The sequence below is a fragment of the Drosophila bipectinata genome, chromosome XL (genome assembly GCF_030179905.1).
Source record: "Drosophila bipectinata strain 14024-0381.07 chromosome XL, DbipHiC1v2, whole genome shotgun sequence".
NCBI classification, from domain to species: domain Eukaryota; kingdom Metazoa; phylum Arthropoda; class Insecta; order Diptera; family Drosophilidae; genus Drosophila; species Drosophila bipectinata.
Genome location: NC_091734.1, coordinates 6,155,831 through 6,180,083, shown reverse-complemented (window position 1 = coordinate 6,180,083; position 24,253 = coordinate 6,155,831). Strand labels below are relative to the sequence as shown.

Here is a 24,253-nt window from a genome sequence, read left to right as displayed (position 1 = left end):
TTCTGTTTTTCTCGGCTAAAAATAGTAGAGCGGACACAAATATTAATTAATATCAATGACTATTACCAGGTGCCAGATAGGGAAAAACGTCTGCTGGACTTTGTTCATTTGAAAGTGTCTTATTGGAGGTTGGAGAACTAACAAATAATGCATTTTGAAAGTTATCTTTTAAGAAACTAGATAAAACGACAGTCTGGTAAGGACAGTTAATAATAGTTCTTAATATAGCTGGTATATAGATTAAAGATTATAGATTTATATAATGTTAATGTTAACTTGAATTATTACAAAATTATTTGAATTTGGCGGTTAAACTGGAATTTAAATCTATTTTGGTAGTTTTTTTGGTATTTTTTTCTGGCAACACCGCCAAATATATCGATACTCTTGTCGATATTTGGTCAAAAATAAATCGAAATTCGAATCTAAGATGTGGTCACACTGAATTATGGAAAACATCGATTGCGGCTGCCAACTTGTACAAATCGGCTGATATATGTGGATATTTTTGGATATTCGATGTGAAAGTGTTGCGGCGCGACCAAAAGTTCGGCAGTTTTGTGCCGCTAAACGTTAGGCAGACGATTAGTGCCCGGCATTGAATGAAAATCGTGGCGGAAAATGAAACGTGAGTGATGAAACGGTAAAAGGCACAAAACCAAGCCGAGTTTTACGCATACAATTGCAGCGCCAACGCTACTGCTGCACATATGCAAATGAGTGGTGTCTGTATGAGTGCCAAAAAGTGTGAATATAATGAATGTTTTCCAAGTAAAATCTAATTGGAACGGCAAACAGTGAATTCGTGTGAAAATATCTAATACGAGGATATTTACCTGTGCCCCCCTGAATATTTCCGTGAACCTGTACATGTGCCTGTGTGTGTGTGTGTGTGTGTGTGTTTTGGGGCAGGGACAAAAAAGCAACAACAACAACAACAACAAAAGGCAGCGACGCTGGCGGCAATAGCTTGTGTTTTTCTTTTAAAATTTTTTTTTTCTTTTTTTTTTGGGTTGAAGCTGCAACGCCCACTGATTAAAGTGAAAGAAGAGTGGGAGAAGGAGATGAAGATGAAAGAAAACTACTAAGAGCAACAAAAACAACAATTATTATTATTATTTGCATGTGTGTGTGTATGAGTGTGTGTGTGTGTGTGAGTGCGGGTGTCTCTGCACATCTTCATCTTGCCGTAACTGTTGTTGTTGTTGTTGTTTTTGAGAAAACTTTTGATGAAAATTCGGAAATTCATTGCGTCTGCGCCAGTAATAACAACAACAAAGGAGCCAACACTATTGGCCTTGGCTTAAAGGAAAAAAAAAAAAAAAAAAAACAAAACAACAAAGTTTGGGGGGGAATAAGAAGATGCTGGAGAAGATGGAGAGAAGAAGAAGTAGAGGAAGAAGCAGCAGCATCAAAAAAACACAAACAAACACACACACAGCTGCAATTCGAAAGGGCAACAACAACAACAGCAACAAAAAGTGCATTGGTTGCAACTACACTGTAAAAAAAAATAAGAGAAAGAAATAAAAAATCTGAAAATTAAATTTTAATTTTTGAAAAATCAAAGATAATTTTTATTTATTATTATTTTAAATTTTAAATTTTATTTTAAATTTTTATAGAAATCTTGAGAAATCCTAAGAAATCTTTTTCTTCTTCCGGCTTTTGTTGTTTTTGCTGCTGTTGTTGTTGTTGCACTGCCCCCACGCAAGGATATTGCATGTTGGAGTCTCTCCTCTGATTCAATTCAAGTGCTGGGCTCTGGCTGTGACGCACGCACCCAGGCACCCAGGGCAGGCATATTCTCAGATACAGATACAATATCTGAGATACTCACACACACACACACATACACACTCACCTATAGAAATATATCTTTCAGGCACTGAAGGCGACAACGCACAACTGGTGCTTGTTATTACATAAAAAAAAGGCCCAACCTCGCCCTCTCTTCGTCATCATCTCAGAAAGTCATCATCATCATCATCATCGACATCATCATCGTCAAGTTTAATCGACAGAAGCAGCAGTGCCTCCAAAAACAGCATCTTTTTTTAAATAAATAAAAAAAAAAACAGACCCAATAAAATAAAAAAAAAACTAGCCACAAAAAAACTCTTAAAAAACAATAACAACAACAACAACCCCGGGGGGTGGAGGAGCTGGTGCAAAAGTGGAGCGGCAGCGGTTCCAAATATGAGCGTCTTCAATGACTTCCAGCGTCTGTGGATGGAACGTTTTCCGCAGAGCTCCCTCTCCGATGCCTGGGAGCTGGATGTACGCGCCAGTCTCGAGCGGCACAAGGTCAAGATCCATGAACTGAGCAAAGAGCTGGAGCAGGAGACCCTCTATGTGGAGTATCTGGAGCGTCTGTTGTCCGATGTGGAGAAGTATCGCGCCACCGGCGGTGATCCAACGGCCCTCTTTGAGGCAGCCAGCGGTGGTACCAGCACCAGTAGCAGCAGCACGGCGAACAATGGCACTACCACCAATGGAGCAGCACCTCCAGGGGCTGGCTCATCGGCTGGAGGGGTGGACAAAGAATTTGTAAGTATAAAGGTTTATTTTTTATTCATTTTTTCTTTATTTGGGGATGTAATTGTTTTAATTTAAGGATTATAACTTAACTTTTATGAACTAACACTAGAAGAGGTGTATTTCTGGGGTTATATAACCCTTGACCCTTTATAATCCTTGATTGAAGTTAGCCGTGAAGGTATTGAAGCTCTACACTCTCTTAGAGATGAGCTGGATTATTGGGATTTAGGATACTTTTTTTTTAAGTTTTAGTCTTTTCTTAAAGTTAAGTTCTTGTTTTATAACTAACCTTAAATAGCACTCCTTATTCTCAGTAATTTATGCTAGAATTCTCAACTGGCTTTAACCCCTATAGCTTGAAAAGTGACAAGCTCACTAAGATATGGCTTGGATCTTTGAATATAGATACTATTTGGAAGAATTCTTAGTCTTTCGTTCTTAAAATTTCCTTTAATAACTTTTCTAATACTAATTCTAACCTCTCTAACCTCTAACCAATAATTCCCAACTAGTTCTAGCCATAAAAGTATAAAAGCCAAGCCGGCTTAGAGAGAAGTTCTTGGAAAAATATGAAAGATCATAGACACATTTCTGTAATATTTCTATATAATTCCTTGGCTTTATCTTTAAGTAAACTATTTATTTTAAAAATCCTCTTATTCTAACTAACCTTTAACGTCTGATGTTAGAATTCTTAATTAATCACAGTCCAGAAACTAAATAAAAGCCAAGAAGTATCTCCAAGAACCTCTAAGAGGTACTTACATCCTAGACAAGATAACTAAGATACTTTTTGGTTAACTATTAACCACGTTAACCAGCTAATCTTAATTTGATTTTAAAAAACTCTTAATTTTTTTTCAAAACTCCTCTTATTAGTTAGAATATCTCTTTTGCTAGAATTCCCAACTGGTTAAGGCCCATAAGCTCTAAAACCCCACCCCTCTTAAGAGCCTGAAGATACTTTATTTTTAAAAATTCTTTTTAATTCCTTATTCTTAATCTTAAAGTCTTATTATTTAATTAGTAACTCCCCTTACTTAAATAACTCCTCCTTTCCAACCAAAGGGCTGGCGTTATGCTACCAGGCGCTCATCTTTCTTCGCTGGCCTGCATTCTTCTGTAGCTTTCTTCTGCAAATGTCATTGCCTGCTTATCAGTATCAGATAAGGGGGTATAGCTGTCAGACGGGGCTAAAATAAAAGGAAAAGTTCGAGGGGAATAGCGATAGCGCTTTAAAAAATACAAGTAATAGAGATGAGCATTAAAATATTCGATAAATGCACTCTAATATTAATTTTAATTTAAAAAAAAAGCTTAAAAAATAGCTAAAAAATAGAAGAAGATCTTTTTGGGCTATAAAGTCAAAGTTGACAACTTGCAACATCTGCTGCCACTTCTGCCTCTGTCTCTGCCTCTGCCACTGCTTCTGGCAACTTCTCTGCCCAGCCTATCTAGGCCTATGGGCTGTATAATGCCTATGGGCTATAGCACTTTGCCGATATCTGGAATCGTTGGTTCCCCCAAGCCCGTTATCAACCCACACCACTGCACCAAAGACCTGCGTCTGTGGGGGTGTATAGCATTATTTTTTTTTCTTTAGGCTGTCTATGACTCTGCTTCTGCCTCGGCCTCGGCTTCGGCCTCTGCCTCGGCCTCAGTCAGCGTTGCAGCCAGTGGCAGCATGAGAATATATTGTCCCCGCCAGTAGTAGTTTTGGGTGAATAACTGTGACGGGCCAAACGAACGGATACGGATACGGGTACGGGTATACGGGTGTCTGAAAAATAAAAAACAAAGTCTTTAAAACAAAAAATAAAATTACAAAAATTATGTTAAAAGTTCAATTACATTTTAAAAGTTAAAACAAAAAAAAAAACCAAACAAACACCTGTTAAGCCCCAGACAGTAATAACAACAAAAAAATTACGTAAAAAAAAATACCTATAATATATATATTTTTGCATTCGTATTCATAGAGCTCCGTCTTCCGTTTTTGGGGCCGCCATATAGACCGTATAGATCGTATAACCGTATAGCTTCGTATCGCCTTGTATCCGTGTATTGTCGTGTATCTGTATCTTTTGTTAACGTGTTCGGTTGACTCAAGTTTTCGTGGTCAGCACTGTTAGCGGCGTAGCAGTTGCAGTCGCAGTCGCAGTCTCGGTCGACGTTGGCGTTAGCGTCGCCTAGTCATCCTCACTAAGTTGTGCCCTCTCTCCCAAAAGTAAAATTCTCTCCCTAAAAAAAAAAAAATAAAAATAAAAAATTCCAAAACAAACAAATAAAAAAAATTTCAACAAAGTGGCGCTGAATGATCTCCAAGCATGGCTTCCTTTAAAGAGAAATTCAAATTATGGTCCAGAGGGGTGCGTAAAAACAGTTAAGAACTATCGTCTAACTATCGTTTAACTATCGTATAAAATATTTCGAGACAACAACAATGTTGTTGTGGTATTATCACAAGTTGAAATCAATAAACTTATCGCAAAAATATGCCATATAACAAAGTACCAATACAGCTATAGCTTCAACATACAAGTACTCTGTATCTGTAGCTATATCTGTAGCTGTAGCTGTATCTGTATCTGTAGCAGTATCATATGGTTGTGTGGCTGAAAAATTAAGCAATAACGGCAAGCGGTTTTAAAAAAAAAAATAGGCGTTAAGGCAAGGCACTTGACAAAAAAAAAAAAAACACAATAGAGGACAAAGTCTTAGTTATAATAGTGTTTTTATTCTTTTTTTTAGTCAATGGTATTAGGTATTTTAAAAACCACTAAATATTTCCTTTCTAGGCTTTGAAATACATTACCCGTAACTTTTTCAGTTGGCTATCTTAACTTTTTAGATTTAAGATCTATGTATATGTATCTTGGAGATACTTTCCCCCTCTCTTTCAAAAGCAGTTTAAAAAAAGGCGTGAAACTGCTTTTTTTTTGTATTTTTTTTATTGTTGTTGTTCGAGTGGGCGCCCTTTCGGCAGCAATCTGTGCCGCAAAAGCAGCCGACGCACAATGTATATATATGTATATTCCCTGATAAGCCCCAAGCCATATCAATAATACCATACCAGAGGGGGCGGAGTTCTTACATGTGCGGGTGACTTTTGGCCAAAAGAGATTGTGATTCAAAAAATGGCCAATAACTCAAGGGCCATGTTTGTTTAACAGATGTTTTTTTAAGTAAGAAATTCTAAAAAAAAAAGGGTGTAAAGGGAATATATTGATCTACAAAATGCAGTATTTATTAAGGAAGATAGGGATTAATTAAGTCATTATACCCTCTAGAAAACTCTATAATATTTCTAGTTTATAGTTTCTATTTTAAAGAACTGGGTATTCTTGGAAATCTTTAAAGAAAATCTGTCCCATTTATTGCCCAAGTGACTCTCGGGGGTTAAAGTGGCATTACTCATGCCATTTCTCAGCAGCCAGCCGCCTGAGAAAATGGGCTCTGATAAGCTGCCTATGACCCCAAGTGCCTGTTAATTGGACAATATGCTAAGTAATTGTATCAATGCACTGCATGATGATGATGATGATGGAGGACAACAAGAAGTCTTCTCTCAAAAACAGAGAGAGAAAATTTATAGAATTTTTTTAAAATTTAAATCTTAAAATAATAGTAGTATTGAGTTTTAAAGATTTCTCTCTATACAGCTGTATTTGATGATGATGATGATGGAGGACAACAAGAAGTCTTCTCTCAAAAACAGAGAGAGAAAATTTATAGAATTTTTTTAAAATTTAAATCTTAAAATAATAGTAGTATTGAGTTTTAAAGATTTCTCTCTATACAGCTGTATTTATTTTTTTTTCTGTGTAAAAGACAAACCAGTAGCCATCGACCTTCGGGGCTTTTGAGAGACGCACTTGGGCACGCTTTCTTCATCGCTCCGCTTGGTCACATCCAGCCAGCCAGTCAGCCATCCAGCCAGCCAAGCCAACTAAGCCAAGCCATCCATCTAACCATCCACCCACCTGGCAGCTACCCACCCCTTCTAAAATCATTATTATTTATTTATTATTATTTTTTTTTTTTTTTTGGCAATTTTCCATTTTGGTAATAAGCCTCGTTGTCTGGCTGGCCACTGCTCTCTTTTTTTTTTTTTTTTAGTTTTCACTTTTTTTTCTTCTTCTTCTACTCAATGCCCAAAAATAAAGAAAGACCTATACATATATAGATATTTGTTGGCAAGAAAGAAAGAAAGAAACGAGAAGAAACGCGGCACGCACGTTTAAGCCAAGTTTGTTGTCGATTTCCAGTGGCATGTTGTCTTGGTGGTGGTGGTAGTGGTAGCCGGCCAATGTAGACTTGAAGAGAAACGACTATGTACGTGCCCGGCATCTGAAACATATAAAAATTTTTATAAAAATAGTTTGCAATTTTTAAGATGTGGAGGTGTTGGCCTTTAAGCCTTATCCAAAGCTATTGGTAACCAATTAGCACATGGCTGAGAGAGAGCTCCCGTTTTGGTGGTTCTGCAATCAGTGAATTCTAACCGATTTCTCCCAATTTGTAAAACCAATCTTTATGCTAATTTAGGCAGAATTTTAATATCTTCTCTCTCTCTTTATTTTTTTTTAGAAATCCAGTTTAAATCTTCGAGAGTCTTCCTCCTCCGCTGGTGGCAAGGACAAGGATCGCTTGTCCCTTAACACAGACAACAAATACACACACACAAGTCAGAATGCCACGGGCAGTGGAGGCGGTGGCGGTGGCAGTGGCCTCAACTCTGCCCCGCCCACAGCCAAGCGCATTCCGGATCTGAGCTTCGAACGGGAGGATAGGGATAAGGATAGCGGCAATGAGAAGGATGCAAATGGAGCACTCCAGCAATGCATCACAGAACTGGCGGCGTCCATAAAAGCCCAGCCGGATAATGGTGGTGCTGGGGCTGGGGCTGGGGTGGGAGGTGTCGATGGAGACAAGGATACCGCTGCCACGAAATTGCCGCTGCGCAAGTCCACATCACAATACGTCACCGTCATCCAGGTCAAGGAGGCCAAAGACAAAGACGGCGACAATGCCGCCACTTCGGTCAACGACCAGCAGCCGTCGCAGCAACAACCCACTCCGCCCTCCACCTTCTCCCGCTTTGCAGGCGGCAGTGCATCCGGTGGCGGCGTGGGTGTGGGTGTGGAGCCTACAGCACCGCCCCTTTCGCCCTCGCTCACCTCGTACGCCGCCCACGTCGAGAAAAAGAAAATGCCACCCAGGTGAGTCTATCGCGAGTCTGGATGGGATTGGGATTGGAATTAATGATTCATTATGTTGCAGACCTCCGCCAAAGAATGTTCGACGCGTGGAACCGCCAACCATTCCCAGCCAGCAGCTGTCCTCCTCCCCCAAACGGGATGGCCCCTTTGCGGGCAGCACCATGCCACTGCCGAGCAGCTCCGGCGGCAGTCTGTCCTCCGACAGTCCCGGCAACTCGTTGGAACGCAACATCAAGCCCTCGGACATCCTGCGCCAGAAGTCTTCCGAGAACCTGGACGCCAAGTATGCGGCCAATCGCAAGACCACACCCGAGCTGGGCAAGTTCGTGAACGTCAACAATCCGGAGCTGATGGAGGAGCTGGGACGCAAAATGGTGGGCGGTGGCAAGGCGGATGGCCTGGAGCAGGCCAAGAGGAGCGACTCCTCGGCCTCGCCGTCCAGCGGCAGTGGCGGTGGCAGTCTGGGACGGACGGCCTCCACGCCGGGCCGAGCTCTGACACCGGGCAGGACGGCAGCGGGAGTGGGCGCCTCGCCCACGGGTAGCCTGAACAAAAGCGCCAAGTTGGCGGCGGCGGACAGCAGCTCCACGAGCAGCCTGGAGAAGAAATCGCGCACCTCCCTGCAGGCCAGCGATGCGGAATCAGCCAATCAGCGAAGTGCCGGCTCCAAGGAGTCCCTGGCCTCGCAGGGCATATCAGAAGTGGTGGGTTTATCTATAATTCGGTTTACTTGTTCCATGATCTCATCCTAATCCTGGTTTGCAGATCAAAAGCTATGAGAGTGTATCCTCGCTGAGCTCTGAGAGCGCCAAGGCGGCGGGGGCGGCGACGGCAGGCTCCCAACAGAATCCGGCAGCTTCTGCGGCGGACAATGAGCCGTATTATGACAGCGTGCCGCTGGACAACGGCGAGGGCGAGTATGTGTTCATTAAGCCCGGCCGCACCGGCTCCTCCTCCAGTCGCGATGACCTGTCGACGCCCGGCAGCAGCACCCTGCCCCTGGCCAGTGTGGCGGATCCCGAATCTCCCGGCCGGACCTCCAACTACGTCAATATCGACTATTTCCTACAGTATGTTTCAGTTTTATCTTTAGGGATAATTATGAATCTATTTATATAAGCAAACTACCATTGCCCCCCTTCCTCCCCCTCCTTGCAGGCAAAGCAACGAGACACGTTCCAGTTCACTGGACAGCGATGGCGAATACGAGGGTCCGCCCATATTGCGCACCATATCCCACGACGAACAGACCACCACCAGCACCACCACGTCACAGAACACGCCGGGAGCCCTGCGCAAGGTGAGCTCAATATAACCAGAGTAATGGAGTCCCCCCTGGTAGCAGCCTCCCCTCCCATTTCGGGGTCTAATGCGGGTCTGATGCAATACATCTCTCCGCCACCACCCGGATGACTAAGCGCACGCTTCGACACTTAACATATTTGTCGTTATCGCTAATTGATTGCAAATTGCATGTGCTCTGGGGTATAGAAACTACAAAAGTAGTATAGTAGTACCCCCCCTTAGACGCTATTTTAAAGAAACTTTTCGAATCGGAATATGGTTTTATTCACAAATGATTCAAAGCCAAGATTCCAAGTTGTTTTTCATTCTCCAGATGACACAATTGATTCTACAATGAAGTCAGCCATGACTATAATACCAGCTTCTCAAGCTCTACAGCCCTATAGCCCTAATCTCTACCTCCTCCAGGCCATAATTTTAACTTTAAGACTTTTTTTTTTAGATTTATTTACTAATTAACCTTACTAACCATCGATGTCTGTCTTTTTACTTTCTCTCCCTTAACAGAACCTTGTTTCAGCGATACTTGTGAGTACCAGGATCAGGATATATATATATATAGACGCTATATAGTTATAGATTGTAGCCTTCTTGTGATATGATCTATGATCTGTACAGCTATAGCTTCCTTGAATGCGCTTTCTTCCATTACTTTTGTGTGTTTTTTGTCTCTTTGTTGGTTTAGTTCTGCCCTCAGTTCCTCACTTTACACTTTCACCCATATATAGACATATATATATATATATTATTATTATTATATATCTTCGTACGATTGTATATACTTGCACTGATCAATTGTCGACGTCCCCCACTCACTCCCATTTGTGTGCTTTCACCCTGTCTCTGTCTAATCCATTTTTTTTGCCTGAATTTTGGGTTCATTTTGTATTCCATGATAGTGAGGCTTAAGGTCTAGAAAGAAACCCCCCTTAAGCACCCAATACTCCCTCCTGTACATAAATGCCCTTCTGTTTAAATGTTGCCTCCATCCACAAGTATATAATTTGGAAAGAGGTGTCTTCAGTTCATTTTATTCATAACTTTTATTCATGACATCTCCGTATGACAGGTCTGTGGAAATGCCCGTGGTGCCAAAATACGTTCCATACTCAGCTCCATCATCCAGAGCGAGACGATATACGTGGAGTGCCTCAACAAGATGATGCAGGTGAGTGAACTACAAATATAAAAAAAATGGAAAATGTAACAAACCACCAAAGCTATCTCATATATATATGGGTATGGAGGAGGAGATATATATCCTCCACAAGAGAAAACTTTTGGTCCTTCGAGACAGAACCAAGCTTCCATTTCTGATAGCGGAGGTACTCACCTTGTTTTAGATTTTTGACAGAAACTGTAGAATAAGCCTATGGGTAGGATAAGAGTGCATAGGATTAGAGGATAGTTTATGAGAATCCTTAAAAGATTCGAGCGGGGTTTTGATTTGGTTCTTCGGTGCTACTGATAGTAGTGATAGTCGTTCACATGGGCGGATCCAGCGTAATTTCTAAAGCATTCCGGTCGGCCTAGAAGCGTCCAACGTGCTTCCAAAAGCAACCTAGCGAACCCTGGAGCACCTGGAATGCACCCCAAAGAATCCCAGCAGGCCCAGGACCACCTGGATCGCTTCCAAAAGTATCCTAGCAGCCCAAGGACCACCCGGAATGCATCCAGAAGCATCCCAGCAGCCCCAGGGCCACCCGGAATGGATCCAGGAGCATCCCAGCAGCCCCAGGGCCACCCGGAATCCATCCAGGAGCATCCCAGCAGCACCAGGGCCACCCGGAATCCATCCAGGAGCATCCCAGCAGCACCAGGGCCACCGGAATCCATCCAGGAGCATTCCAGCAGCCCCTGGAGCACCCGGAATGCATCCAGGAGCATTCCAGCAGCCCCAGGAGCACCCGGAATGCATCGAGGAGCATCCCAGCAGCCTCAGAACCACCCGGAATGCATCCAGGAGCATCCCAGCAGCCCCAGGGCCACCCGGAATCCATCCAGGAGCATCCCAGCAGCCCCAGAACCACCCGGAATGCATCCAGGAGCATCCCAGCAGCCCCAGGGCCACCCGGAATCCATCCAGGAGCATTCCAGCAGCCCCTGGAGCACCCGGAATGCATCCAGGAGCATCCCAGCAGCACCAGGAGCACCCGGAATGCATCCAGGAGCATCCCAGCAGCCCCAGAACCACCCGGAATGCATCTAGGAGCATCCCAGCAGCCCCAGGGCCACCCGGAATCCATCCAGGAGCATCCCAGCAGCACCAGGGCCACCCGGAATCCATCCAGGAGCATCCCAGCAGCACCAGGGCCACCGGAATCCATCCAGGAGCATTCCAGCAGCCCCTGGAGCACCCGGAATGCATCGAGGAGCATCCCAGCAGCCTCAGAACCACCCGGAATGCATCCAGGAGCATCCCAGCAGCCCCAGGGCCACCCGGAATCCATCCAGGAGCATCCCAGCAGCCCCAGAACCACCCGGAATGCATCCAGGAGCATCCCAGCAGCCTTAGGGCCACCCGGATCGCTTCCAGGAGCATCCCAGCACCATCAGGAGCACCCGGAATGCATCCAGGAGCATCCCAGCAGCCCCAGAACCACCTAGAATCCATCCAGGAGCATTCCAGCAGCCCCAGAACCACCTAGAATCCATCCAGGAGCATTCCAGCAGCCCCTGGAGCACCCGGAATGCATCCAGGAGCATCCCAGCAACCCCAGGGCCACCCGGATCGCTTCCAGGAGCATCCCAGCAGCACCAGGAGCACCCGGAATGCATCCAGGAGCATCCCAGCAGCCCCAGAACCACCCGGAATGCATCCAGAAGCATCGCAGCAGCCCCAGAACCACCTAGAATCCATCCAGGAGCATTCCAGCAGCCCCTGGAGCACCCGGAATGCATCCAGGAGCATCCCAGCAGCCTCAGAACCACCCGGAATGCATCCAGGAGCATCCCAGCAGCCCCAGGGCCACCCGGAATCCATCCAGGAGCATCCCAGCAGCCCCAGAACCACCCGGAATGCATCCAGGAGCATCCCAGCAGCCTTAGGGCCACCCGGATCGCTTCCAGGAGCATCCCAGCACCATCAGGAGCACCCGGAATGCATCCAGGAGCATCCCAGCAGCCCCAGAACCACCCGGAATGCATCCAGAAGCATCGCAGCAGCCCCAGAACCACCTAGAATCCATCCAGGAGCATTCCAGCAGCCCCAGGAGCACCCAGAATCCATCCAGGAGCATCCCAGCAGCCCCAGGGCCATCCGGATCGCTTCCAGGAGCATCCCAGCAGCACCAGGAGCACCGGGAATCCATCCAGGCGCATTCCAGCAGCCCCAGAAGGATCCCTGCCGCCCCAAGGCCACCCGGAATCCATCCAGGAGCACCCGGAAAGCATCCAGGAGCATCCCAGCAGCCCCAGGGCCACCCGGAATCCATCCAGGAGCATCCCAGCAGCCCCAGAACCACCCGGAATGCATCCAGGAGCATCCCAGCAGCCCCAGGGCCACCCGGAATCCATCCAGGAGCATTCCAGCAGCCCCTGGAGCACCCGGAATGCATCCAGGAGCATCCCAGCAGCACCAGGAGCACCCGGAATGCATCCAGGAGCATCCCAGCAGCCCCAGAACCACCCGGAATGCATCTAGGAGCATCCCAGCAGCCCCAGGGCCACCCGGAATCCATCCAGGAGCATCCCAGCAGCACCAGGGCCACCCGGAATCCATCCAGGAGCATCCCAGCAGCACCAGGGCCACCGGAATCCATCCAGGAGCATTCCAGCAGCCCCTGGAGCACCCGGAATGCATCCAGGAGCATTCCAGCAGCCCCAGGAGCACCCGGAATGCATCCAGGAGCATCCCAGCAGCCCCAGGGCCACCCGGAATCCATCCAGGAGCATCCCAGCAGCCCCAGAACCACCCGGAATGCATCCAGGAGCATCCCAGCAGCCTTAGGGCCACCCGGATCGCTTCCAGGAGCATCCCAGCACCATCAGGAGCACCCGGAATGCATCCAGGAGCATCCCAGCAGCCCCAGAACCACCCGGAATGCATCCAGAAGCATCGCAGCAGCCCCAGAACCACCTAGAATCCATCCAGGAGCATTCCAGCAGCACCAGGGCCACCCGGAATCCATCCAGGAGCATCCCAGCAGCACCAGGAGCACCCGGAATGCATCCAGGAGCATCCCAGCAGCCCCAGAACCACCCGGAATGCATCCAGGAGCATCCCAGCAGCCCCAGGGCCACCCGGAATCCATCCAGGAGCATCCCAGCAGCACCAGGGCCACCCGGAATCCATCCAGGAGCATCCCAGCAGCACCAGGGCCACCGGAATCCATCCAGGAGCATTCCAGCAGCCCCTGGAGCACCCGGAATGCATCCAGGAGCATTCCAGCAGCCCCAGGAGCACCCGGAATGCATTTAGGAGCATCCCAGCAGCCCCAGGGCCACCCGGAATCCATCCAGGAGCATCCCAGCAGCCCCAGGAGCACCCAGAATCCATCCAGGAGCATCCCAGCAGCCCCAGGGCCATCCAGATCGCTTCCAGGAGCATCCCAGCAGCACCAGGAGCACCGGGAATCCATCCAGGCGCATTCCAGCAGCCCCAGAAGGATCCCTGCCGCCCCAAGGCCACCCGGAATCCATCCAGGAGCACCCGGAAAGCATCCAGGAGCATCCCAGCAGCCCCAGGGCCACCCGGAATCCATCCAGGAGCATCCCAGCAGCCCCAGAACCACCCGGAATGCATCCAGGAGCATCCCAGCAGCCCCAGCGCCACCCGGAATCCATCCAGGAGCATTCCAGCAGCCCCTGGAGCACCCGAAATGCATCCAGGAGCATCCCAGCAGCACCAGGAGCACCCGGAATGCATCCAGGAGCATCCCAGCAGCCCCAGAACCACCCGGAATGCATCTAGGAGCATCCCAGCAGCCCCAGGGCCACCCGGAATCCATCCAGGAGCATCCCAGCAGCACCAGGGCCACCGGAATCCATCCAGGAGCATTCCAGCAGCCCCAGGGCCACCCGGAATCCATCCAGGAGCATTCCAGCAGCCCCTGGAGCACCCGGACTGCATCCAGGAGCATCCCAGCAACCCCAGGGCCACCCGGATCGCTTCCAGGAGCATCCCAGCAGCACCAGGAGCACCCGGAATGCATCCAAGAGCATCCCAGCAGCTCCAGAACCAACCGGAATGCATTTAGGAGCATCCCAGCAGCCCCAGGGCCACCCGGAATCCATCCAGGAGCATTCCAGTAGCCCCAGAACCACCCGGAATGCATCCAGGAGCATTCCAGCAGCCCCAGGAGCACCCGGAATCCATCCAGGAGCATCCCAGCAGCCCCAGGAGCACCCGGAATGCATCCAGGAGCATCCCAGCAGCCCCAGGAGCACCCGGAATGCATCCAGGAGCATCCCAGCAGCCCCAGGAGCACCCGGAATGCATCCAGGAGCATCCCAGCAGCCCCAGGGCCACCCGGAATCCATCCAGGAGCATCCCAGCAGCCCCAGAACCACCCGGAATGCATCCAGGAGCATCCCAGCAGCCCCAGGGCCACCCGGAATCCATCCAGGAGCATCCCAGCAGCCCCAGAACCACCCGGAATCCATCCAGGAGCATCCCAGCAGCCCCAGAACCACCTAGAATCCATCCAGGAGCATTCCAGCAGCCCCTGGAGCACCCGGAATGCATCCAGGTGCATCCCAGCAGCCCCAGAACCACCCGGAATGCATCCAGGAGCATTCCAGCAGCCCCAGGAGCACCCGGAATGCATCCAGGACCATCCCAGCAGCCCCAGGGCCACCCGGAATCCATCCAGGAGCATCCCAGCAGCACCAGGAGCACCCGGAATGCATCCAGGAGCATCCCAGCAGCCCCAGAACCACCCGGAATGCATCTAGGAGCATCCCAGCAGCCCCAGGGCCACCCGGAATCCATCCAGGAGCATCCCAGCAGCCCCAGAACCACCCGGAATGCATCTAGGAGCATCCCAGCAGCCCCAGAACCACCCGGAATGCATCCCGGAGCATCCCAGCAGCCCCAGGGCCACCCGGAATCCATCCAGGAGCATTCCAGCAGCCCAGGAGCACCCGGAATCCATCCAGGAGCATTTCAGCAGCCCCAGGACCAACCGGATCACTTCCAGAAGTATCCTATAGCAGCTTTCCGGCTGCTGGAATGCTCCTGGATGCATTCCGGGTGGTTCTGGGGCTGCTGGGATGCTCCTGGATGCATTCCGGGTGCTCCTGGGGCTGCTGGAATGCTCCTGGATGGATTCCGGGTGGCCCTGGGGCTGCTGGGATGCTCCTGGATGCATTCCGGGTGGTTCTGGGGCTGCTGGGATGCTCCTGGATGCATTCCGGGTGCTCCTGGGGCTGCTGGAATGCTCCTGGATGGATTCCGGGTGGTCCTGGGGCTGCTGGAATGCTCCTGGATGGATTCCGGGTGGCCCTGGCGCTGCTGGAATGCTCCTGGATGGATTCCGGGTGGCCCTGGGGCTGCTGGAATGCTCCTGGATGGATTCCGGGTGGCCCTGGTGCTGCTGGGATGCTCCTGGATGGATTCCGGGTGGTTCTGGGGCTGCTGGAATGCTCCTGGAAGCGATCCGGGTTGCCCTGGGGCTGCTGGGATGCTCCTGGATGCATTCCGGGTGCTCCTGGGGCTGCTGGAATGCTCCTGGATGCATTCCGGGTGGTTCTGGGGCTGCTGGGATGCTCCTGGATGGATTCCGGGTGGCCCTGGGGCTGCTGGGATGCTCCTGGATGCATTCCGGGTGGTTCTGGGGCTGCTGGGATGCTCCTGGATGGATTCCGGGTGGCCCTGGGGCTGCTGGGATGCTCCTGGATGCATTCCGGGTGCTCCTGGGGCTGCTGGGATGCTCCTGGATGCATTCCGGGTGCTCCTGGGGCTGCTGGGATGCTCCTGGATGCATTCCGGGTGCTCCTGGGGCTGCTGGGATGCTCCTGGATGGATTCCGGGTGCTCCTGGGGCTGCTGGAATGCTCCTGGATGCATTCCGGGTGGTTCTGGGGCTACTGGAATGCTCCTGGATGGATTCCGGGTGGCCCTGGGGCTGCTGGGATGCTCCTAAATGCATTCCGGTTGGTTCTGGAGCTGCTGGGATGCTCCTGGATGCATTCCGGGTGCTCCTGGTGCTGCTGGGATGCTCCTGGAAGCGATCCGGGTGGCCCTGGGGTTGCTGGGATGCTCCTGGATGCAGTCCGGGTGCTCCAGGGGCTGCTGGAATGCTCCTGGATGGATTCCGGGTGGCCCTGGGGCTGCTGGGATGCTCCTGGATGCATTCCGGGTGCTCCTGGGGCTGCTGGGATGCTCCTGGATGCATTCCGGGTGCTCCTGGGGCTGCTGGGATGCTCCTGGATGCATTCCGGGTGCTCCTGGGGCTGCTGGGATGCTCCTGGATGGATTCCGGGTGGCCCTGGGGCTGCTGGGATGCTCCTAGATGCATTCCGGGTGGTTCTGGGGCTGCTGGGATGCTCCTGGATGCATTCCGGGTGCTCCTGGTGCTGCTGGGATGCTCCTGGATGGATTCCGGGTGGTCCTGGGGCTGCTGGAATGCTCCTGGAAGCGATCCGGGTGGCCCTGGGGCTGCTGGGATGCTCCTGGATGCATTCCGGGTGGTTCTGGGGCTGCTGGGATGCACCTGGATGCATTCCGGGTGCTCCAGGGGCTGCTGGAATGCTCCTGGATGGATTCTAGGTGGTTCTGGGGCTGCTGGGATGCTTTTGGATGCATTCCGGGTGCTCCTGGGGCTGCTGGAATGCTCCTGGATGGATTCCGGGTGGCCCTGGGGCTGCTGGGATGCTCCGGGATGCATTCCGGGTGGTTCTGGGTCTGCTGGGATGCTCCTGGATGGATTCTAGGTGGTTCTGGGGCTGCTGGGATGCTTTTGGATGCATTCCGGGTGCTCCTGGGGCTGCTGGAATGCTCCTGGATGGATTCCGGGTGGCCCTGGGGCTGCTGGGATGCTCCGGGATGCATTCCGGGTGGTTCTGGGCCTGCTGGGATGCTCCTGGATGGATTCCGGGTGGCCCTGGGGCTGCTGGGATGCTCCGGGATGCATTCCCCGTGGTTCTGGGGCTGCTGGGATGCTCCTGGATGGATTCTAGGTGGTTCTGGGGCTGCTGGGATGCTTCTGGATGCATTCCGGGTGCTCCTGGGGCTGCTGGAATGCTCCTGGATGGATTCCGGGTGGCCCTGGGGCTGCTGGGATGCTCCGGGATGCATTCCGGGTGGTTCTGGGGCTGCTGGGATGCTCCTGGATGGATTCTAGGTGGTTCTGGGGCTGCTGGGATGCTTTTGGATGCATTCCGGGTGCTCCTGGGGCTGCTGGAATGCTCCTGGATGGATTCCGGGTGGCCCTGGGGCTGCTGGGATGCTCCGGGATGCATTCCGGGTGGTTCTGGGGCTGCTGGGATGCTCCGGGATGCATTCCGGATGGATTCTAGGTGCTCCTGGGGCTGCTGGAATGCTCCTGGATGGATTCCGGGTGGCCCTGGTGCTGCTGGGATGCTCCTGGATGGATTCTAGGTGGTTCTGGGGCTGCTAGGATGCTTTTGGATGCATTCCGGGTGCTCCTGGGGCTGCTGGGATGCTCCTGGATGGATTCCGGGTGGCCCTGGGGCTGCTGGGATGCTCCTAGATGCATTCCGGGTGGCCCTGGGGCTGCTGGGATGCTCCTGGATGCATTCCGGGTGCTCCTGGGGCTGCTGGGATGCTCCTGGATGCATTCCGGGTGCTCCTGGGGCTGCTGGGATGCTCCTGGATGCATTCCGGGTGCTCCTGGGGCTGCTGGGATGCTCCTGGATGCATTCCGGGTGCTCCTGGGGCTGCTGGGATGCTCCTGGATGGATTCCGGGTGGCCCTGGGGCTGCTGGGATGCTCCTAGATGCATTCCGGGTGGTTCTGGGGCTGCTGGGATGCTCCTGGATGCATTCCGGGTGCTCCTGGTGCTGCTGGGATGCTCCTGGATGGATTCCGGGTGGTCCTGGGGCTGCTGGAATGCTCCTGGAAGCGATCCGGGTGGCCCTGGGGCTGCTGGGATGCTCCTGGATGCATTCCGGGTGGTTCTGGGGCTGCTGGGATGCACCTGGATGCATTCCGGGTGCTCCAGGGGCTGCTGGAATGCTCCTGGATGGATTCTAGGTGGTTCTGGGGCTGCTGGGATGCTTTTGGATGCATTCCGGGTGCTCCTGGGGCTGCTGGAATGCTCCTGGATGGATTCCGGGTGGCCCTGGGGCTGCTGGGATGCTCCGGGATGCATTCCGGGTGGTTCTGGGTCTGCTGGGATGCTCCTGGATGGATTCTAGGTGGTTCTGGGGCTGCTGGGATGCTTTTGGATGCATTCCGGGTGCTCCTGGGGCTGCTGGAATGCTCCTGGATGGATTCCGGGTGGCCCTGGGGCTGCTGGGATGCTCCGGGATGCATTCCGGGTGGTTCTGGGCCTGCTGGGATGCTCCTGGTGCTGCTGGGATGCTCCTGGAAGCGATCCGGGTGGCCCTGGGGTTGCTGGGATGCTCCTGGATGCAGTCCGGGTGCTCCAGGGGCTGCTGGAATGCTCCTGGATGGATTCTAGGTGGTTCTGGGGTTGCTGGGATGCTTTTGGATGCATTCCGGGTGCTCCTGGGGCTGCTGGAATGCTCCTGGATGGATTCCGGGTGGCCCTGGGGCTGCTGGGATGCTCCGGGATGCATTCCCCGTGGTTCTGGGGCTGCTGGGATGCTCCTGGATGGATTCTAGGTGGTTCTGGGGCTGCTGGGATGCTTCTGGATGCATTCCGGGTGCTCCTGGGGCTGCTGGAATGCTCCTGAAGAAGACCAGGGCTTTTCCGGGCTTTTGGATGCATTCCGGGTGCTCCTGGGGCTGCTGGGATGCTCCTGGATGGATTCCGGGTGGCCCTGGGGCTGCTGGGATGCTCCTAGATGCATTCCGGGTGGTTCTGGGGCTGCTGGGATGCTCCTGGATGCATTCCGGGTGCTCCTGGTGCTGCTGGGATGCTCCTGGATGGATTCCGGGTGGTCCTGGGGCTGCTGGAATGCTCCTGGAAGCGATCCGGGTGGCCCTGGGGCTGCTGGGATGCTCCTGGATGCATTCCGGGTGCTCCTGGGGCTGCTGGAATGCTCCTGGATGCATTCCGGGTGGTTCTGGGGCTGCTGGGATGCACCTGGATGCATTCCGGGTGCTCCAGGGGCTGCTGGAATGCTCCTGGATGGATTCTAGGTGGTTCTGGGGCTGCTGGGATGCTTTTGGATGCATTCCGGGTGCTCCTGGGGCTGCTGGAATGCTCCTGGATGGATTCCGGGTGGCCCTGGGGCTGCTGGGATGCTCCGGGATGCATTCCGGGTGGTTCTGGGTCTGCTGGGATGCTCCTGGATGGATTCTAGGTGGTTCTGGGGCTGCTGGGATGCTTTTGGATGCATTCCGGGTGCTCCTGGGGCTGCTGGAATGCTCCTGGATGGATTCCGGGTGGCCCTGGGGCTGCTGGGATGCTCCGGGATGCATTCCGGGTGGTTCTGGGCCTGCTGGGATGCTCCTGGATGGATTCCGGGTGGCCCTGGGGCTGCTGGGATGCTCCTGGATGGATTCCGGGTGGCCCTGGGGCTGCTGGGATGCTCCTAGATCCATTCCGGGTGGTTCTGGGGCTGCTGGGATGCTCCTGGATGGATTCCGGGTGGCCCTGGGGCTGCTGGGATGCTCCTAGATGCTTTCCGGGTGGTTCTGGGGCTGCTGGGATGCTCCTGGATGCATTCCGGGTGCTCCTGGAGCTGCTGGGATGCTCCTGGATGCATTCCGGGTGCTCCTGGTGCTGCTGGAATGCTCCTGGATGCATTCCGGGTGCTGCTGGGATGCTCCTGGATGCGATCCGGGTGGTTTTGGGGCTGTTGGGATGCTCTTAGAAGCGATCCGGGTGGCCCTGGGGCTGCTGGGATGCTCCTGGATGCATTCCGGGTGCTCCTGGTGCTGCTGGGATGCTTCTGGAAGCGATTCGGGTGGTCCTGGGGCTGCTGGTATGCTCCTGGATGGATTCCTGGTGGCCCTGGTGCTGCTGGGATGCTCCTGGATGGATTTTAGGTGGTTCTGGGGCTGCTGGGATGCTCTTGGATGCATTCCGGGTGCTCCAGCGATCCGGGTGGTCCTGGTGCTGCTGGGATTGCTCTGGTAGTGAACCTGGTGCTCCTGGGGCTGCTAGGATGGTTCTGAATGCATTCCGTTTTCCCGTAAGGAAGGTGGGATCCTTTTTATTAGGTGAATGAGGATTGCAGCTGGGATTGTGTTCTAGGAGCTCCTGGGTAGATGTAGATGCGTCGGGGAGGCGGAGGACAGATCTTGCAGCTGCAGGGGAATGTCCTGAGGTATCTTCCTCACCACGGATCTCGCACGGTTTCATTAGGAGGCAGTACTGGCGCGAATGGGACGCTCCTCACATGTAGTCCGAACGAAAAGTAAATCGAGCAGGCCTTGGGAATACATTCGTAGCTTCCCAGTGGAACCTCGCATCCTGGAGCTCATTGTGTGCTTCCCATTCTAAGAGATCGGCGAGGAAAGTCTCGAGTCGGAGCAGTTGGTCCGAAAAATAAAATAGAAATGGGTTTTTTGAAGAAAATAAAGAAATTGTTGCACTTACTTCGCCGTAGGGTTGCCCCGGAGGATGAGGTTATAGCTTGGTGGATTTTTGTGGAAATCAGGTAACTAATGATTCCCCTCCTCTTTCTCCGAACAGTACAAGAAGGCCATCCACGCCACGTTGAACACATCGCAGCCTGTGATCAAGGAGGAGGAGGAGAACACGATCTTCTTCAAGATCGACGAACTGTACGAACTGCACACGGCCTTCCTGGCGGACCTGAAGACGATCGTGTCGCACGAGGGCGGCGATGTCCTGATCGGAGAGCCCTTCAAGCGCATGGCCGACATGTTCGACCTGTACAGCGCCTTTCTGCACAACTACAAGAACGCCATCGACACGGTGAAGAAGTGCAGTGGCACGAATCCGCAGTTCAAGAAGATCGTATCGACCATTGTCGTCAATCTGCAAACCGAGCAGTCGCTAACGCTCGAGGATCTGCTCCACAAGCCGGTGGCACGCGTCCAAATCAACGCCCTGGTCTTCAACGATCTGCTCCGGGAGACGCCGCCCAATCATCCGGATCACCAGCCGCTGCGCCAGGCCCAGAAGATCATTCAGATGTTCCTCAATCAGTTCAACGTGGTCAACCAGCGCCTGCCCATCGAGTCCAACCGCAACCTGCGGCGCATGGTGCGCAACTCCTTCATCGTGGAGCTGGTCGATGCACATCGTAAGCTGCGCCATCTGTTCCTCTTCAACGATGTGATTGCCTGTGCCAAGTACAAGGCTCTGGGACGAGATCGCATCGACTACGAGCTGAAGTGGTTCATACCCCTGAAGGATATCTCCATCTACGAGGAGGCCGATCCGGCCGCGGAGCTGAAGGAATCTAGTCCGGCGAACATTTCGCAAGTGAAGCGCAACCTGCGTTCGGTGCGCGATCAACTGGCCCTGGAGGCGGCCAGCAACAATGGCGGTGGAACGGTGCGCTCCGGCGACAAGTACCGTCGCAAGCTGGCCGATCTGGAGTCACAGCTGGTGCTGGCCACGCCCAATCTGGTCCTGCGACTGGGCAACAAGGCCAACAACAAGACCATGACCTTCTTCCTTAGCTCGGACTTTGAGCGGACACAGTGGATTGATTCAATCACATCGTTAAAGGTGGGTCATTCTGGTCTGAGTCTTCTTCCTAATCCTTAATCCTTGAACCTTAATCTTTAGCAAAAATGCAACCTGCCGGGTGCCAACACAATAAATGCTCTGGAGGTCACCGCCTTCATTGTGGCCATGCAAAAGGGCATGAAGACTGAAATGGGTTCGTATCTGATGCGCAACACCAACGACGAGAGCCTCCTGGTCGGTGACCTTCACATGGCCGTCCAAGGGCTGCAGGGCCTGGAGCAGCCCACCGATCTGTATATCTGTATCGAGGTCGACTCCTATGGCCACTACTTCCGCAAGGCCACCACCAAGATGATCTGTCGCAGCCAGACCCCGCTCTGGAACGAGAGCTTCATGCTGGAGCTCGAGGGCAGCCAGAATGTGCGCATTTTGCTCTACGAGGCCAAGGAGCGTCCCCTTCTCAGGGCCAAGCACATACTCAAGGTGGGTTTGGAATCATAAGATCATGTGGATCATGGTTTTCCAAGTTGTAATATCCTTTCTCCTGCAGTTAAGCCTCAGCTGGTTGACGGAGACCACCCAGACACGTACCATTAAGCTCAGCGAGACTTTGGAGCTGGGCTGCAGCTTCCGGTTCGTGCCCGGAGAACTGTGCCGCGCCACAACCAAGCCAGGTGCACTGTTCGGTGCCAAAATGAGCCAAGTATTGAAGTGGGTATCTAGTCATCTCTTAGCTCCAAACCATACCAAAGACTAACCTGTATAATCTTCCAATTCCAGACGCGAAAAACGCGACATTCCGTTCATCATCAGTGCCTGCATACGCGAGGTGGAGCGACGTGGAATGCTGGAGGTCGGTTGCTATCGTGTCAGCGGTAGTGCCTCTGATCTTTCCAAGCTCAAGAAGGCCTTTGAATCGGGTTAGCATCTATCTTCCTCTATAATTTAAGTTACTTTATGCTAAAAGGTGTGTTTTCCCCCAACTAGATGCCTATGAGGCAGAGCAGCTACTACGCGAGGTGGACATCCACTCGGTGACTGGAATTTTAAAGACTTTCTTGCGAGAACTACCCGAAGCCCTATTCACGGATCAGCTTTATCCGCGTTTCTTCGACACATTCAGCGCCTTTAGCAACAACAATGAAGCCATACGGACCAGCGAGCTACTCAAGGTTTTCGAAGAGCTTCCTCAGGCCAACAAGGCCTCCATCAGTCTGATTCTGGATCATTTGATAAGGTGGGAAGGACCTAATAAGAGGATTCTCTTAGGGATTTAACTGACATGGTGTCCATCTTTTCAGAGTCCATGAAAAGGAAGCGGATAACAAGATGTCGCTGCACAACCTGGCCATGGTTTTCGGGCCGACTCTATTGCGCCCCGGCCAGACCCAGGTGAAGCAGAAGGATCCACTGGCCGCCAGTACAGTCGATGTGATGGCCCAGGCCGGTATACTCTACTGCTTCCTGCAGGCTCGCATCAAGAAGGACTAAAGCCCTGCCCCCTGCATTATACATATGGATCATATATATATATATATATATAAATTATATATTTTTTTTACATAGCAATAGAGAGAGAGCAGTTGATACGCCTACTCCATGCCCCTTGTTGCACAAAAATGCAAATCTAAAAAAAAAAATAAAAAGGACCTAACACGCACATAAACACACACACAACCACACCCAAGCTGCTGCCAATTGTATATACCAGAAATGATGATGATGAGGATGAGGAGCTGGCTAGGATCGAACAATCTGCTCAATGGCGGGCACAAGCACAAGCACAAAAGCACATCAAAAATACAAATATGCACACACGCACATACACACACACACACACATCAACACACACCTGGGATGATCAAGTGTCTAACACTATATAGCAACTATAATGCTAAAAAGAACCCTAATTAGAAAGCCATTAGCTTGTATGGCTTGTATGCTTTCTTGCATTCTCTCCCCCCCCCACCCACAATTCCCTCCCTCTATACATACATATGCTTATGTATTACGGATATCCGATATATATATATGTATCTTAATGCTACGATCAAAGCGAGCTAACTAAAAAAAAAACAAGAAAAGATAACTAATAACTCCCCTATATGTACCCATGTACCCATGTCCCTGCCTGCCGCTAGCTTACTGCAACAATTGCAACAAAAAAAAGAGAGAAGAATTAGTAACGAAATGCAAATATTTTCAATATTACAAGTATACATTATATATATATATATATATGTATTTAAATATATATATATATATATATATAGAGACATATATATATACCTACCTATACCTAATTAATTAATATACTTAGTACTATAATTTACTAATGTGAGGTAGCGCGTTTGCTGGCTGATTGATGTACGAGATGTGTATGCTTATAAATTCTGTTTTTTTTTTTCGTCTTGTTTTATATTAATTATTTAGGTTTTATATAAACAGAAGCGTAAAATAAAATATATTCTATTTAGAAAAGGTG

The 24,253-nt window shown here is 51.4% G+C and overlaps 1 protein-coding gene across 3 annotated transcripts; it reads left to right on the top strand.

Annotated features, from left to right (window-relative positions):
• The first annotated feature begins 435 nt into the window (after window positions 1-435).
• RhoGAP1A (Rho GTPase activating protein at 1A) lies at window positions 436-24,249 on the top strand. Of its 3 annotated transcripts, XM_017240695.3 has the most exons (14): window positions 436-628; window positions 1,886-2,550; window positions 7,132-7,763; window positions 7,825-8,467; window positions 8,529-8,833; window positions 8,922-9,063; window positions 9,576-9,596; window positions 10,138-10,236; window positions 20,800-21,807; window positions 21,868-22,251; window positions 22,319-22,479; window positions 22,549-22,688; window positions 22,756-23,005; window positions 23,070-24,249. In XM_017240695.3, the coding sequence occupies exons 2-14, from the start codon at window positions 2,200-2,202 to the stop codon at window positions 23,257-23,259; spliced, it is 4,326 nt and encodes a 1,441-aa protein (XP_017096184.2). In that variant the 5' UTR covers window positions 436-628; window positions 1,886-2,199; the 3' UTR covers window positions 23,260-24,249. The 3 variants fall into 3 exon arrangements, with proteins under 3 accessions (XP_017096184.2, XP_017096185.2, XP_070135711.1); XM_017240696.3 differs by lacking the exon at window positions 9,576-9,596; XM_070279610.1 differs by lacking the exons at window positions 436-628; window positions 1,886-2,550 and adding an exon at window positions 4,372-4,910.
• The last annotated feature ends 4 nt before the right edge of the window (window positions 24,250-24,253 follow it).